The 15,820-nt window shown below is 49.2% G+C and overlaps 1 protein-coding gene across 4 annotated transcripts in view; it reads left to right on the forward strand.

Annotated features, from left to right (window-relative positions):
* The window catches only part of GTF2IRD1 (GTF2I repeat domain containing 1), a 561,920-nt gene that overhangs the window by 527,015 nt on the left and 19,085 nt on the right, over positions 1 to 15,820 (forward strand). For all 4 annotated transcript variants that reach the window (XM_069226907.1, XM_069226904.1, XM_069226906.1 and 1 more), the window contains exon 27: positions 4,845 to 4,984. In XM_069226907.1, coding sequence (XP_069083008.1) covers positions 4,845 to 4,984 — 140 coding nt within the window. The remainder of the gene's footprint in view (positions 1 to 4,844; positions 4,985 to 15,820) is intronic.

Here is a 15,820-nt window from a genome sequence, read left to right on the forward strand (position 1 = left end):
GGAGCATACATCTTTTGCAATGGTGGTGAGAAGAGCAGCAGAGGTCCTGGACCATAGCTTGCCTTCTGTGGCAGTCAATATGAACATCTTGATGGAAGTGCGTCAGCAGGGAGTGGTCCCCTCAGAGCCACTTCTCTCTTTTAATGACCCCTACAGATGTCCTGCTTGGGACATGGTCCAAGCACAAGCCAGGGGCTCCTGTGAACAGGATGATTGCATGCCACCACTCCTTCATTCCAGGAAATCCCAATTTACTCACACAACACCCCATCCTGGAGAGCTTGGTGGTTCAAGCTTGTACGTACCATTTAAATCCTGGCACGTTCTCTACCACACAACTGGATAGAGAATCCTAGAGGTTGGACACCCCAGAAAAGAAGATGTTTTCCTCCACCAGCCTGGCATTAGAGTCCATGAATGCTGCATGCCTTTTGGGCTGCTACTTCCACGATCTGTGGGATACAGTTACGCAGGTGCTGCCAACAGTTCCGGAGGAGACCTTGGCTGTACTCTCCCAGGTCGTTGCTGACAGGAGAGATGCAGCTAAGTTCACTATCAGATGTGGACTGGATACCACCAACTCGCTGGGCAGAGCAGTTTATTCAACAGTGACCTTAAGGCACCATGCCTGGCTGAGGACAACTGACTTTTCTGGGGATATCCAACCATCGCTTATGGACATGCCTTTGATGGCTCCTGTCTCTTTGGAGACAAGGCGGATTCAGCTCTGGAGTGCTTTAAGGACAGCAGGGCTACAGCTGGTTCCTTGGGCCTTTCCATGGCCCCTTGCCACTCCCCGTCCGCTTTTTGCTCCTTTTATGGCCATGGAAGGGGCTTTCAGCCTTATCTGTATCCTCTCAGCCACCTTGGCATGCAAGCTTCTCAGCCTCTGCTTGGCCAAGGGCTCGGTACCCCCAGACCATGTGGGTCGGGCAGCCAGTGGTTGGGCCAGTCCACCCCCCCCTCCCTGGTAGCCTCAGCCTCTAAACCCTTATAGTCGGCCCTCTTACCATCATGGGCACCCAGTTGGAAGCAGGATATGCCTTCACCTATCCCACTGGCGGTCAATCATATTGGACCGTTGGGTTCTCCAAATTGTTCCCTCCTCTTTGTGCCCCACAAACTCCCCTCCTCCCACGCCACCCACATTAGACAGGCTGATGAAGTACCATCTATGTCTTCTCCGCCAGGAAGTCAGAGCTCTTTTGGTCAACGGTGCTATCAACACCAGAAGAAGATCGTGGTTGCTACTTCTGCTACTTTCTGGTACCCAAAAAGGACAGAGGCCTTTGTCCTATCCTAGGTCTGCATCCTCTTAGTTTCTTCCTCAAAAAGGAGAAGTTCAAAATGCTCACGCTCGCTCAAGCCCTGTTTGCCTTAGACCTAGGAGACTGGATGGTAACTTTGGAATTGAATGACATATTTCCACATTTCCGTCCTGTCTGCCCACAGGCATTTCATGGAGTTCACTGTGGGCCGTGAGCACTTTCAGTTCTCTGTGATTACTTTTGGCCTAATCAATGCTCCTCAGGTGTTCACCAAGGTGATAGCGTGGTTGCAGCTCATCTGCGGAGATCAGGGTTGCCAGTCTTCCCCTATCTCAGCGGCTGGCTGTTGAAGGTGAGCTCACGCCTGGCTGTTGTCTCCCTCCTTCAGACTTCAGCAGACCTCCTTCACTTGCTGGGGTTCACTGTAAACATGCAGAGGTCACACCGGTCTCCCTCTCAGATGCTCTCTTACATCAGAGCTGGGCATAGTGCAGTTTCGGGCCTATCTTCCTGAACAGCAAGCCCAGGATATTCAAGCTATGATACCGATATTTCAGCCTCCTTCCTGGATTTCAGTGAGACTGACTGAGGCTGCTGGGCCTGATGGCCTCCTGTAGCCTGCTTGTGACACATACTAGCTGGAGAATGTGCGCTCTGAATTGGGACTTGAAGTTCCGGTGGGCGCAACATCACAGGAATCTCTCTGACATGGTCCAGATCTCGGAGGCAACTGCAAAAGACCTGCAGTGGAGGCTAACGAAGCAAGATTGGGTCAGAGGCAGACCCTTCTCTCTTCCCTAAACAGATATGACTGTAGTGACAGAGACAATAGTGACACTACTGGGATGGGGCGGCCGTCTGGGAGAGGTGAAGTTCAGAGGCCTCTTGTATCCAGCGGAGCCCTGACTACACATCAACCTTCTGGAATTCCAAGCAATCCAGCCGCCATTAAAAGCCTATCCAGCCTCTGCTGAAGGAAGACTGGTGCAGGTGTTCACAGACAACTCCACCTTCATGTGGTACTGCAACAAACACGGTGGGATGAGGTTGCAGGCCTTTTGTCAAGAGGCCCTTAGTCTCTGGGCATATCATAACTGATTCTACACCGGTGGACTTTCTGAACGCTAGGGCGGAGAAACTCAGCCAAAGATGCCCAATGAATCATGAATTATGTCTCCATTCGGAGGTTGTGTGAAGTGTCTTTCAGCAGTGAGGAGGGCTTTGGTTAGATCTGTTCTCCGCTGCTGAGAATGTGCAATGTCAGTAGTTCTGCATGCTGGAGCTTTCAAGGCGGCTCTCGCTTGGATACACCCATCGTGTCAAGCGGAGCTCAGGCCTCCTGTATGCATTTCTGCCTATACCATTCCTGCCCACAGTTCTCAAGAAGATCAAGAATGACCAGTCCCAAATTATCCTTGGGTTTGGAGAGTTTGGCATCCCGAACTGCTGAGCATGGCCATCGTTCCTCTGATCAGGCTGCCCGTTGAGGAGGATCTTCTGTCGCAGCAGCGGGGGAGGTTTCTTCACCCAAACCTGTCAAAGCTTCACCTTCTTGCGTGGAGATTGAACACCAACAGTTGATAGCCTTCGACCTTCCTCCCAAAGTCTGTGATGTTATCTTGGCAGCCAGGTGACCCTCTACCAAGACTGTATACGCCTGCCACTGGAGCAAGTTTGTGGCATGAGGTGAAAAGAAACAGGTTGAAACTCTCTCTGCTCTACTTTCTCATGCACAGCAGGACTCTGCTCTGGACACCTTAAAGGGCTACCTTTCTGCTATGTCTGCTTTTCTGCAGTTGCCTGACTAGTCATCCCTTTTCAAATCCCATCTTGTACATAGATTCTTGAAAGGTTTGCAGCATATGTTTCTTTTTCCCTTTTTGCATGCCTCAGTGAGACCTTATCTAGTCCTGACATTCGTGGTGTGCACTTCTTTTGAGCCCTTGCTCAACTGTCCTGTCCAGCTTCTTACCATCAAGACAGCCTTCCTGGTGGCAATAACATCTGCCCGCAGGGTTAGTGAGCTGCAGATGTTGTCTTCCAAGCCTTCGTACATGAACATCTACCGAAACAAGCTGTTTCTGTGAACTAGAGCTTCTTTTCTACCAAAAGTCGTCACTCCTTTTCATGTAGACCAGTCCATCACCCTGCCTACTTTTTTTGCTCCACCACATCCCTCTAAAGAAGAGGAGCAACTCCGACCCATAAACCGCACAGAGTTCCGAGTGGGTGACCAACTCTTCGCTGGCTATGTCGGAGCGAAGAAGGGAAATGCTGTGCAGCAGCAGACCATCTCCATATGGATCTTGCTATGCAATAAAATCTGCTATGCATTGGCCAAGAAGCAATCCATTGAGGGCTTGACAAACACCAGAAGGTCAGAGCAGCAAGCCAATCGGATAACTGCATGTCCCATATATATAGCACCAGCAAAGTCCTACTACATGCACAGATCCACGACACCCACTGTTCCCAAGGTGCAACCCCAACATCAAGTCCAGTCTAGTCTTTATAAGTGGCAGTGCACTGAAAAGTTGCAATCCATTGAAACAAATGTCCAATCCAGATGGCATGTATCCCAAATCAATCTTTATTTCCTTTGATGACACAAAACAAGACAGCCAACATATTTCAGTCACCTCCTGTGAACTTCATCAGGGCACTCAAAATTTCAGTATTAAATAATCTGGAAAATTGTATTGGTTGATGTCATCGATCATCAATTCCATTCCAATTGTATCCGTGAGCTTGGTCCACATGATAATGGCTGACTTATCCACAATAAATCAAGGTTATCTCACCATTAAGACTGGCACCTCCATGCCCCTGTCTCAGGCCAAGCCTGCAGTGAAAAGCAGTCCTGCAACGCAAGGGCCGGACTGGACCACCCAATGTCCCTGACCTCTGGATGAGTTTGAGGACATATCTGGCATTTGGTATATCTGCCATTTTTTGATGGATGTTCTGATGGCACTCACCTTGAAATTACGCCCATTGTCTAAGCAATGGATACTTCGTGAGGTCTGTTTACCCTCCTTGCCCCAACTTGTCCCAGGAATTAAGAAATTCAGGTCAGGAGAAGAGGGAGGAGGAAGCCGGGTCTATTACAATGTGTATCTTTCTCTAATAAGATATTATTTCGCTGGTTGAATATCTGATCAGGTTTTAATAGCTGATGACAATCACTCTTAAATGTTGATTGAGGTTATACAGTTCATCTTTCCTTTTCTCTTAAAGTAGGAAATTTGATGTTTTTGCACCTCTTTGTGACCTACTTCTTTGTTGCACTCAATGACATTATTAAAAAATAAACAGATTTTAATAAAAAAATAAAGATATATAGAATCTGTATTGGTCTCTTCAAAACGCATGATGTCTAAAGGAAAACAGCTACTACGGTTAGAAGAAAAGTAAGAAATATGACTTTATAATTATGTACCTTTACCAGTAAATGTTTTAACATTGTAGCTGAAACTGCAAATTTATGTGCACTATTATTGTGAACGGAAAAGAAATACAAACTGTACTGAATAGTCATAAATTCATGGAATCTTTTTCCTTGTTATTTTTAAACAGCAAGAGAGCACGATGACGATGTTCCTGGGCTGAAGAGGAAGAGGGTCTCTGAAGGCAACTCTGAATCTTCTACATCATCATCTTCCCCATCATCTTCAAATGTCGAGTCCAGTTCATCAACAAAGCAGGTTTCTCTTGTGGTAAGGGATGAAAGCATAAACAAAAAAAACGTGAGTGATAATCTGCATCATCTGATAGAGACTTATAGTTGCAGATTCCTTACCTGAGACTTCCCCCAGGCTTCAGACTGGATCCAGAGATTTGTCTTCGAGCAATACCCTTGTGCGTTGGTAGGTGGCGTCAGTCGACTCCACGGGCGTCAGGCGTAGTACATAGACGCCGCCTCAACACAGTGACGTCTGTTCTTTTCTTTCTGCGCCATGAGCTGCCCTGGTCTATTGTTGACCGACTTTGGTGCTTTTGTTGAGTTTTTTTGTGTGTTTTTGGGTGTGTCGAGGATGTCCCCGAAGACTGGTTTCAAGCCATGCGAGGACTGTCACCGCATGATGTCGGTGACGGATCCACACCAAGTTTGTTTGTGGTGCCTAGAGTGCGACCACGACCCGAAGTCGTGCTCCGAGTGCCGGGCCATGCACCTGAAGGCTTTGAGGGAGCAGTCTCTGAAGCTCATGGCGGCCCGTCACTCGACTCCGCGTAGGTCCTGGTCTCGCTCAAGAAGAAGGTCTCGAGATCATTCGCAGAGCCACCACCATTCTTCTTCCTCCAAATCTTCGGGTACAGGTAAGTAGAAGAAGTCGAAGTGGTCCCGTCACCCTTCGACTTCGCCCCGTCACTCGGCTGATGCAACGCAGGAGTAGTGTTGGCGCTCGAGGCCTCCGTCTACGGTGCCTGCTTCTTGGTCTGCTTGTGCTTCCCTGAATTTCCGGGAGCCAGAGCGACCCCGCCCAACTAAAGTACAAGTTGCTTACTTTTGGTAGCAAAATATCTGGTAGAGACATATTCTAGATCCAGATTCCTTACCTTAGAATTTCCCCCAGGCGTCATACTGGATCCGGAGATTTTTCTTCGAGCAATCCCCTTGCACATCGGTAGGTGGCGTCGGCCAACTCCACGGGCTTCATTGGCGTCGCTGTGATGATGTCGAGAGTAGTACATAGACGCCACCTCAGCATCAGTTTCTTTTAACGACTTTTCACGCCAAAGCGCAGAGCCACTAAGAACACTGAGATTGGGTGCGCCAGAGCTAAGGACCTGAAGGGGGAATCCCTGTCCCTAGAAATTAGTTCGCAAGTGGGGAAGATGGGTAGGTCGGTAAAGAATCTGCAACTAGAATGTCTCTACCAGATATTTTGTTACCGAAGGTAAGTAACTTGTACATCTGATAGAGACTTCTAGTTGCTGATTCCTTACATAAGAATAGATACCCAAGCAATGCCATCCTCGGAGGTGGGCTGCGATCCAATATCATACTAGAAAGACCTGCAGGACCGAATGACCAAAGTAGCTGTCCCGATGGACCTGACTGTCCAGGCAGTAGTGTTTAGCAAACGTGTGCAGGGATGGCCAACTCCGCTTGCTAATGCAGTGGAAGCAGCAGTCAATCTGGGGGAATGAGCTTGCAAGCCCTCAGGGGGTTGCTTCTTGGCCAAAACTTGGCACATCTTCATGCAAAGAAGTACCCATCGAGAGATGGTACGTGTTTGCACCGCCTTTCCTTTCTTCGCACCTGACAAAGAGTTGATTGTCCACCCGGAAATCTTTAGTACGATTAAGATAGAACGCCAATGCTCATTTTGGGTCCAGACAGTGGGGTCTCTCCTCCTCATGGGAAGGATGTGGGGGTGCGTAAAAAGTAGGCAGGGTGATAGACTGGCCTACATGAAAGGGCATAACAACCTTGGGAAGGAAGGAAACCTTAGTGCGCACTACCACTTTGTCAGAGTGCACAGGCAAGAATGGAGGTTTGGACGAAAGGGCTTGAAGCTCACTCACTCTGCGAGCAGAAGTGATGGCAACTAGAAAGATAGTCTTGAAAGTGAGGAGCTGTAAAAGGCAATTGTGCAATGGCTCAAAGGGAGTGCACATTAAGTAAGTAAGGACAAGATTGAGGTCCCACTGAGGCATGATAAATGGAGTGGGAGGAAATAAATGAGTGAGACCTTTAAGGAATCTATTCACAATAGGAGATTTAAAGAGTGAGGGCTGATCAGGTAGCCTAAGAAAGGCCGAAATGACAGATAAATACCCTTTAAGGGTGCCCAAAGCAGAGCCCTGCTGGGCCAAAGAAAGAATGAACAAAAGAACCTCAGAAAGCGGGGCAGAGAGGGGATCAACAGATTTGTTGGTGCACCATGCCACAAACTTATGCCAACGACAGACATACCGTTTTGGTGGAGGGACGCCTGGCTGGCAAGCTAACATCACAGACTACGGGTGGAAGATCAAAAGTCGTCAACTGTCACCGCTCAGTCTCCATGCATGAAGAGGAGATTGGACGGGTTCGGGTGGAGAACCGTCCCTGTTGCTGCGACAGAAGATCCGCCCGAAGAGGCAGTCTGAGTGGAGGATCGATGGCCATACTCAGAAGCTCTGGATACCCTACTCTCCGTGCCCAGTACAGAGCTACCAAGATGACTTGGGCCAAGTCGTTCCTGATCTTCTTGAGAACTCTGGGCAGAAGTGGAATAGGCGTAAAGGAGGCCTGAGTTGGGGGCGTGGTTAACATGGCGGCCGGAGCGGACATGTGATCTGAGCTCCACTCGCGGCCCATCATTAATCGGCGAAATACTGGCATCCCTGCAGCCGCCTGAAAGTAGAATCAGCTGCGCGGGGACAGCGCGAGCCTCTGCCGTTGATCGCCGCCTTAAACGAGAACTGAGACAACTTAGGGGGACGAGGCTGCGCAGTACCTTGCGCGTGCCCGGACAAGTGAAAAAAGGCCTTCCCCCCCACCTGACGTGGCCCAGCGGCGAAAATAACACCGGATCCCCGAAAGACCGTACTGCGGAAAAGAAGCGAGACGGGATGACACCCCCCATCCTAGAAGCAGGTACGACCTCTCCCCTAGGGGCCGCGGCGTCCTGGTGGTGGCCCCCGCGTGTGGCGGCGACGGAGGGGGGCGCGCGTGGAGCAGCAATCGGGTCTCGTGTCGCATGAGACGCCATAGCAAGGAAAAAAGAGACTCCCCCCCGGTGCTCTCCGGCGCCTGTAATCACCTATAAACGCACCCTCCCCCCCCCCCCAACGAGGAGAGATCGGGCCGCGATCAGCGGATGAGATGGCGCTGCGGCCCATTGCGGAACGAGCATGGCCCTCCCCTCGAGGACAGAGCTGGTGCTGCCCTCCGGATGCGGTAAACGGAGGAGCGCACAAATGAAATAGCGGTTGTTACTGCAGGTCGCGAACAGCGCATTGAAATAAGGAGATGGGGGAGGGCCCCTCTGGCATTTTCCTCCGCGCTGAACCGGCTACATAGGGTGAAGGAAAGAGGAGAGCCGGAGAGATATAGAGAAGGAAGGAAAACAGGAAAATGAAGAAGAAGTAAGACGAGAGGAAGAAGGAAAGGGGAGATTAAACAGGAAAACAGAAGAAGAAAAAGCAGTGGAGGATAAGGGGGTGACAAAAAACAGGACAGAGAAAATAAGAGGGCCTCAAGTACAAAACCCAGGAAATTCCCTCAGAAATCGTCAGCTATTCGCGACCACACTACGTCCTTGGCTCTATCTAAACCCTAACACCACAGTTTAACATGTAAAAATCCAGCGGGCAGGCACGAACTGAGAGGAAGAAGAAGGGGAAAAAAAAGGGAGGAAGAGCAAAAAAGAAACAAGACAAAGCTGAAGCGAACTCAGTAGCTTGCCACGACACTCAAACCAAACAAAACACACGGCAGTACCAAGACAACCGTTGCTTCACCCAATAAACAACGCTATCAGTAAACATGGGCAAAACAAAACTTCCGAAAACATGAAGACCTCACTAGAAGGGAAAATAGACTCTGTGGTACTGGAAGTTAACCTTCTCCGCACCGATCAACGGAAACTGGCGGAGAGAGTCACCATCACTGACTCGGCACTCGAAACGTCCCAACCAGCAATAACCGAGATGAAAGCTCTACGTATGGAAAACGACATAGCATCGCTACAACGCAGAGCTGAGGACGCTAAGAGACGCTCACGCAGGAATAATGTAAGGCTCCTAGGGGTCCCGGAACGAATAGAACTCCCTGGAGCAATGGCTCAGAGATGCAGTGATACCTCAAACCACCTCACAGACACTAGTAATTTAACGCACACATAGAGTCCCGGGTGGACCACCACGACCGGGCACCCCAACCCGCCCGCTGATAGCAAGGTTCTTAAACTTCAGGGACCGGGATCAAGTGCTGCAAAGCTTCAGAAACAAATGCCCTGTCCGAATGGAGAACGGCGAGATAACCACATACCCTGACTACACAATGGAAGTTCAGTGCAAACATGCTACTTTCACAAGAGTGAAACAGATTCTCTGTGACAAGAATATTGCCTACTCCCTCCTCTTCCTGGCTAGACTGAGAGTAATAGATGGCAACAGGACTCTCTTCTTTCCATCAGCAGAAGATACATGGACATGGCTACACGCCAAGGGTCTGGTAGACCCAGTGACGGAACCGGTCGGACGCGGTGTAGGAAGTTGGCTCTGTATGTACTATTTCAAAGTAAGAAATAGCAATGTCTTGTTAAATCTTTCTACAAGGCCATTGGTTTGTGGATGGTATGGTGTGGTGAATTTGTAAGTCACCCCACACGCATTCCACATATGCTTCAGGTATGCTGACATGAAGTTGGTACCCCTGTCAGACACCACCTCCTTAGGAAATCCCACTCTGGTAAAGGTACCAATGAGTGCTTTAGCTACTGCAGGGGCAGTAGTGTACCTAAGGGGAATTGCTTCAGGGTATGATCCACTATTACTAGGATATACTGGTTCCCTGAGGCTGTGGGAGGTTCAAGTGGACCCACTATGTCCACACCCACTCTTGCAAAGGGGACCCCCACCACCGGAAGTGGAATAAGGGGGGGCCTTTGGGTGTCCACCTATCTTACCACTGGCTTGACAGGTGGCACAGGAGACACAAAACTCCTTTACTTTCTGGGACATGTTGGGCCAATAGAAATGGTTAACTAACCTTTCGCAAGTCTTGGTTTGTCCCAAATGCCCAGCAAGTGGAATATCATGAGCTAAGGTCAGAATTAACTCCCTAAACTCCTGAGGCACCACCACTCTCCTAGTGGCACCAGGTTTGGGATCTCTTGCCTCAGTGTAGAGGAGTCCATCTTCTCAATAGACTCTATGTGTTCCAATGATTTTTCCTTTGGTCTCTTCAGCAGCTTGCTGCCTAAGGCCTTCAAGAGAGGGACAGGTTTCTTGCCCCTTACACAACTGTTCCCTTGTGGGTCCCCATGGGCCTAGGAGCTCAACCTGATAAGGTTCTAACTCCATGGGCTCAGTTCCCTGAGAGGGCAGAACTTCTTCCTGGGAAGAGAGGTTCTCTTTCTCTTGTTGTGTTGAAGCTGGTTCCCCAGTCTTCTTTCCTTTTCTCTTGGAGGGTTGGGCCCTTTTTCCAGGCTCCAACACCACTTTTTCACCCTGAGCTTTGCACTGTGATCTTGTCTTGACACACACCAGTTCAGGGATTCGCAGCATGGCTACATGTGTTTTGAGTTCTACCTCAGCCCATGCTGAGGACTCCAGGTCATTTCCAAGCAAACAGTCTACTGGGATATTTGAGGAGACCACCACCTGTTTCAGGCCATTGACCCCTCCCCACTCTAAAGTTACCATAGCCATGGGATGTACTTTAGTCTGATTGTCAGTGTTGGTGACTGGATACGTTTGTCCAGCCAGGTATTGACCAGGGGAAACCAGTTTCTCTGTCACCATGGTGACACTGGCACCTGTATCCTTCAGGCCTTCTAAACTTGTCCCATTAATTAAGAGCTGCTGCCTGTATTTTTGCATATTAGGGGGCCAGGCAGCCAGTGTGGCTAAGTCCACCCCACCCTCAGAGACTAATGTAGCTTCAGTGTGAACCCTGATTTGCTCTGGGCACACTGTTGATCCCACCTGGAGACTGGCTATTCCAGTGTTAGCTGGAGTAGAGTTTGAAGTGGAACCTTTCTTGGGACAGGCCTTGTCTCCAGTTTGGTGTCCCTGCTGATTACAGCTACGACACCAGGCCTTTTTGGGATCAAACTTTTTACCCTTGTACCCAAAATTGGATTGTGAAGAGGCTTTGGACCCTCCCTCCTGAGCAGGTTTTTGGGGCCCTGTAGAAGACTCTTTACTTTTTCCCTTGGAAGTCTCAATACTCTTCCCCTGGGGAGTCTTTGTGACTCCTTTCTTTTGGTCACCCCCTGTGGAAGTCTTGGTCACCCTAGTCTTGACCCAATGGTCCGCCTTCTTTCCCAATTCTTGGGGAGAAATTGGTCCTAGGTCTACCAAATGCTGATGCAGTTTATCATTGAAACAATTACTTAACAGGTGTTCTTTCACAAATAAATTGTACAGCCCATCATAATCATTTACACCACTGCCATGAATCCAACCATCCATTGTTTTGACTTAGAAGTCAACAAAATCAACCCAGGTCTGGCTCAAGGATTTTTGAGCCCCCCTGAACCTAATACTGTACTCCTCAGTTGAGAATCCAAAGCCCTCAATCAGGGTAGCCTTCATGAGGTCATATGATTCTGCATCTTTTCCAGAGAGTGTGAGGAGTCTATCCCTACACTTTACAGTGAACATTTCCCAAATGAGAGCACCCCAGTGAGATCTGTTTATTTTTCTGGTTGCACAAGCCCTCTCAAAAGCTGTGAACCATTTGGTGATGTCATCACCATCTTCATATTTAGTTACAATCCCTTTAGGGATTTTCATCATGTCAGGAGAATCTCTGACCCTATTTATGTTGCTGCCACCATTGATGGGACCTAAGCCCATCTCTTGTCTTTCCCTTTCTATGGCTAGGAGCTGTCTCTCCAAAGCCAATCTTTTGGCCATCCTGGCTAACAGGAGGTCATCTTCATTGAGGCTGCCCTCAATGCTTGCAGAGCTGTTGGACTCTCCTGTGAGAGAAGCAACAACTCTGACTATCACTTGTGGAGACAGGGTTTGAGAAAACATGGGCTCCCTATCTAGGACTGGAGGTGGGAAATCCTCCACATCACTAGCTTCCCCCTCTGTGAAGATATCATCAGAGGGGTTGTGTTTAGCAAGCTCTGCCAAAAGCTCCTGGAGCTGTACTTTGGTAGGGTTTGAACCAGTCTTTATCGTTTTGATTTTGCAGAGAGACCTTAACTCTGACATCCTAAGATGCAGGTAAGGGGTGAGGTTGAGTTCCATCACTATCTCTTCTATAGCAGACATTATGTTTCTAAAAGTTGGAATACTTTTTAAGAATCTAAAACTATTTCTAGAACTTAATCCAAACTTTTACAAAACTTTTAAACTCTAAAAGAAATGCTAACAGGGACTAACACAAGGCCCTAGCAGGACTTTTAAAAATTTAGAAAAATAGCTCAAATTTAAAAAATCAGTTTCTAATAACAATTTATGGAATTTAGTTGTGTGATCAGGTATTGGCTGAGTAGTCCAGCAAATGCAAAGTCTTGTACCCCACCGCTGATCCACCAATGTAGGAAGTTGGCTCTGTATGTACTATTTCAAAGTAAGAAATAGCATGCACAGAGTCCAAGGGTTCCCCTTAGAGGTAAGATAGTGGCAAAAAGAGATAATTCTAATGCTCTATTTTGTGGTAGTGTGATCGAGCAGTAGGCTTATCAGAGGGTAGTGTTAAGCATTTGTTGTACACACACAGGCAATAAATGAGGAACACACACTCAAAGACAATTCCAGGCCAATAGGTTTTTATATAGAAAAATATATTTTCTCAGTTTATTTTAAGAACCACAGGTTCAAGATTTACAATCAGTACTTCAAATGAAAGGTACTTCACTTAGGTATCATAGGAACTTTGAATCAGCAAAATAGCATGTACAGTTTTGCCAAAAATGGCATTAAGCTATTTTAAAACGAGACAGTGCAATTTTCAACAGTTCATGGGGGAGGTAAGTATTGGTTAGTTTTGCAGGTAAGTAAACCACCTACAGGGTTCAAAGTTGGGTCCAAGGTAGCCCACCGTTGGAGGTTCAGGGCAACTCCAAAGTTACCACACCAGCAGCTCAGGGCCGGTCAGGTGCAGAGGTCAATGTGGTGCCCAAAAGGCATAGGCTTCAATGGAGAAGGGGGTGCCCCGGTTCCAGTCTGCCAGCAGGTAGGTACCCGCGACTTCGGAGGGCAGACCAGGGGGGTTTTGTAGGGCACCGGGGGGACACAAGTCAGCACAAAAAGTACACCCTCAGCGGCACGGGGGCGGCCTGGTGCAGTGTGCAAACAGGTGTCGAGTTCGCAATAGGTTTCAATGGGAGACCCAGGGGTCTCTTCAGCGGAGCAGGCAGGCAAGGGGGTTGCTCCTCGGGGTAGCCACCACCTGGGCAAGGGAGAGGGCCACCTGGGGGTCGCTTCTGCACTGGAGGTCGGATCCTTCAGGTCCTGGGGGCTGCGGGTGCAGTGTCTTTACCAGGCGTCGGGTTCTTAGAAGCAGGCAGTCGCGGTCAGGGGGAGCCTCTGAATTCCCTCTGCAGGCGTCGCTGGGGGAGTTCGGGGGGTCAACTCTGGCTACTCACAGGGTCGCAGTCGCCGGGGAGTCCTCCCTGTAGTGTTGTTTCTCCGCAGGTCGAGCCGGGGGCGTCGGGTGCAGAGTGGAAAGTCTCACGCTTCCGGCGGGAAACGTGCAGTCCTTTAAAGTTTGTTTCTTTGTTGCAAAGTTGTTTCTTCTTTGGAGCAGAGCCGCTGTCCTCGGGAGTTCTTGGTCCTTTTAGATGCAGGGTAGTCCTCTGAGGATTCAGAGGTCGCTGGACCCTGGGGAACGCGTCGCTGTTGCAGTTTTTCTTGAAGTGGGGAGACAGGCCGGTAGGGCTGGGGCCAAAGCAGTTGGTGTCTTCGTCTTCTCTGCAGGGCTTTCAGGTCAGCAGTCCTTCTTCATCTTCAGATTGCAGGAATCTATCTTGCTAGGTTCTGGGAGCCCCTAAATTCTCAATTTAGGGGTGTGTTTAGGTCTGGGGGGTTAGTAGCCAATGGCTACTAGCCCTGAGGGTGGCTACACCCTCTTTGTGCTTCCTCCCTGAGGGGAGGGGGGCACATCCCTAATCCTATTGGGGGAATCCTCCATCTGCAAGATGGAGGATTTCTAAAAGTCAGAGTCACCTCAGCTCAGGACACCTTAGGGGCTGTCCTGACTGGCTAGTGACTCCTTATTTTTTTTCTCATTATCTCCTCCGGCCTTGCTGCCAAAAGTGGGTCTGTGGCCGGAGGGGGCGGGCATCTCCACTAGCTGGAGTGCCCTGGGGCGCTGTAACAAAGGGGGTGAGCCTTTGAGGCTCACCGCCAGGTGTTACAGTTTCTGCAGGGGGAGGTGAGAAGCACCTCCACCCAGTACAGTCTTTGTTACTAGCCACAGAGTGACAAAGGCACTCTCCCCATGTGGCCAGCAACATGTCTGGTGTGTGGCAGGCTGGCAAAACTAGTCAGCCCACACTGGAAGTCTGGTATGTTTTCAGGGGGCATCTCTAAGATGCCCTCTGGGGTGTATCTCACAATAAAATGTACACTGGCATCAGTGTGCATTTATTGTGCTGAGAAGTTTGATACCAAACTTCCCAGTTTTCAGTGTAGCCATTATGGTGCTGTGGAGCTCGTGTTTGACAGACTCCCAGACCATATACTCTTATGGCTACCCTGCACTTACGTCTAAGGTTTTGCTTAGACACTGTAGGGGCATAGTGCTCATGCACCTATTCCCTCACCTATGGTATAGTGCACCCTGCCTTAGGGCTGTAAGGCCTGCTAGAGGGGTGACTTATCTATGCCATAGGCAGTGTGAGGTTGGCATGGCACCCTGAGAGGAGTGCCATGTCGACTTAGTCATTTTCTTCCCACTAGCACACACAAGCTGTCAAGCAGTGTGTCTGTGCTGAGTGAGGGGTCCCACGGTGGCATAAGACATGCTGCAGCCCTTAGAGACGTTCCCTGGCATCAGGGCCCTTGGTACCAGGGGTACCAGTTACAAGGGACTTACCTGGATGCCAGGGTGTGCCAATTGTGGAAACAAAGGTACAGTTTTAGGTAAAGAACACTGGTGCTGGGGCCTGGTTAGCAGGCCTCAGCACACTTTCAAATCATAACTTGGCATCAGCAAAGACAAAAAGTCAGGGGGTAACCATGCCAAGGAGGCATTTCCTTACACGCGGCGAATGGCTGGAGCAACGCCCCAGAAGAAAGAAGAAAAAAAACAACACCAGGGTCCAAGCCAGACCATCAACATCACAGGCTGCAGATGCACAGGCACAGGTCCTCAAAATGGCAACTACATGCACATCTGCGCAACCATCGACCAGAACTGAAAATAGAGACTCAGACTCAAATTCTTCACAAGATTGCCCAAGTCCCCCTTCTTCACCACTAATGTCTGGCCCCACTCTGACCCCACGCGCAGCAGATGACATATGAAACCGCACACACATGTTAAGAAAAACTAAAACACTATATAAACAAGCGTCATACCAGAATAACAGAAAACACAATTGACCCAGGGCAGATCGGGACTGATATAAATCAATATATACAGGACGGACTATATCCTTCCGGGAGTGAGCACTGCAGATGATCACCCAGGAAGACCGACAGGAATGAACTAGCTTCAAAGCGCTGAAAGAAGTTATAACTCCAGACGACCGAGACGTGCAGGGATACGAGACCATCCATGTGTGCCACGGACAGTCACTAACCCAGATCCCCATTGACCACGCCCCCACACCCAGTGAGGTCACCGTATGGACCTGAAATTAAGTAATGTAGGTTGTGCCACACAGTTTGTTATAGTTATGGTTTTTGTTTTTGTTAATGATAATAGGCCC

Source organism: Pleurodeles waltl, chromosome 3_2, assembly GCF_031143425.1.
Source record: "Pleurodeles waltl isolate 20211129_DDA chromosome 3_2, aPleWal1.hap1.20221129, whole genome shotgun sequence".
Taxonomy (NCBI): domain Eukaryota; kingdom Metazoa; phylum Chordata; class Amphibia; order Caudata; family Salamandridae; genus Pleurodeles; species Pleurodeles waltl.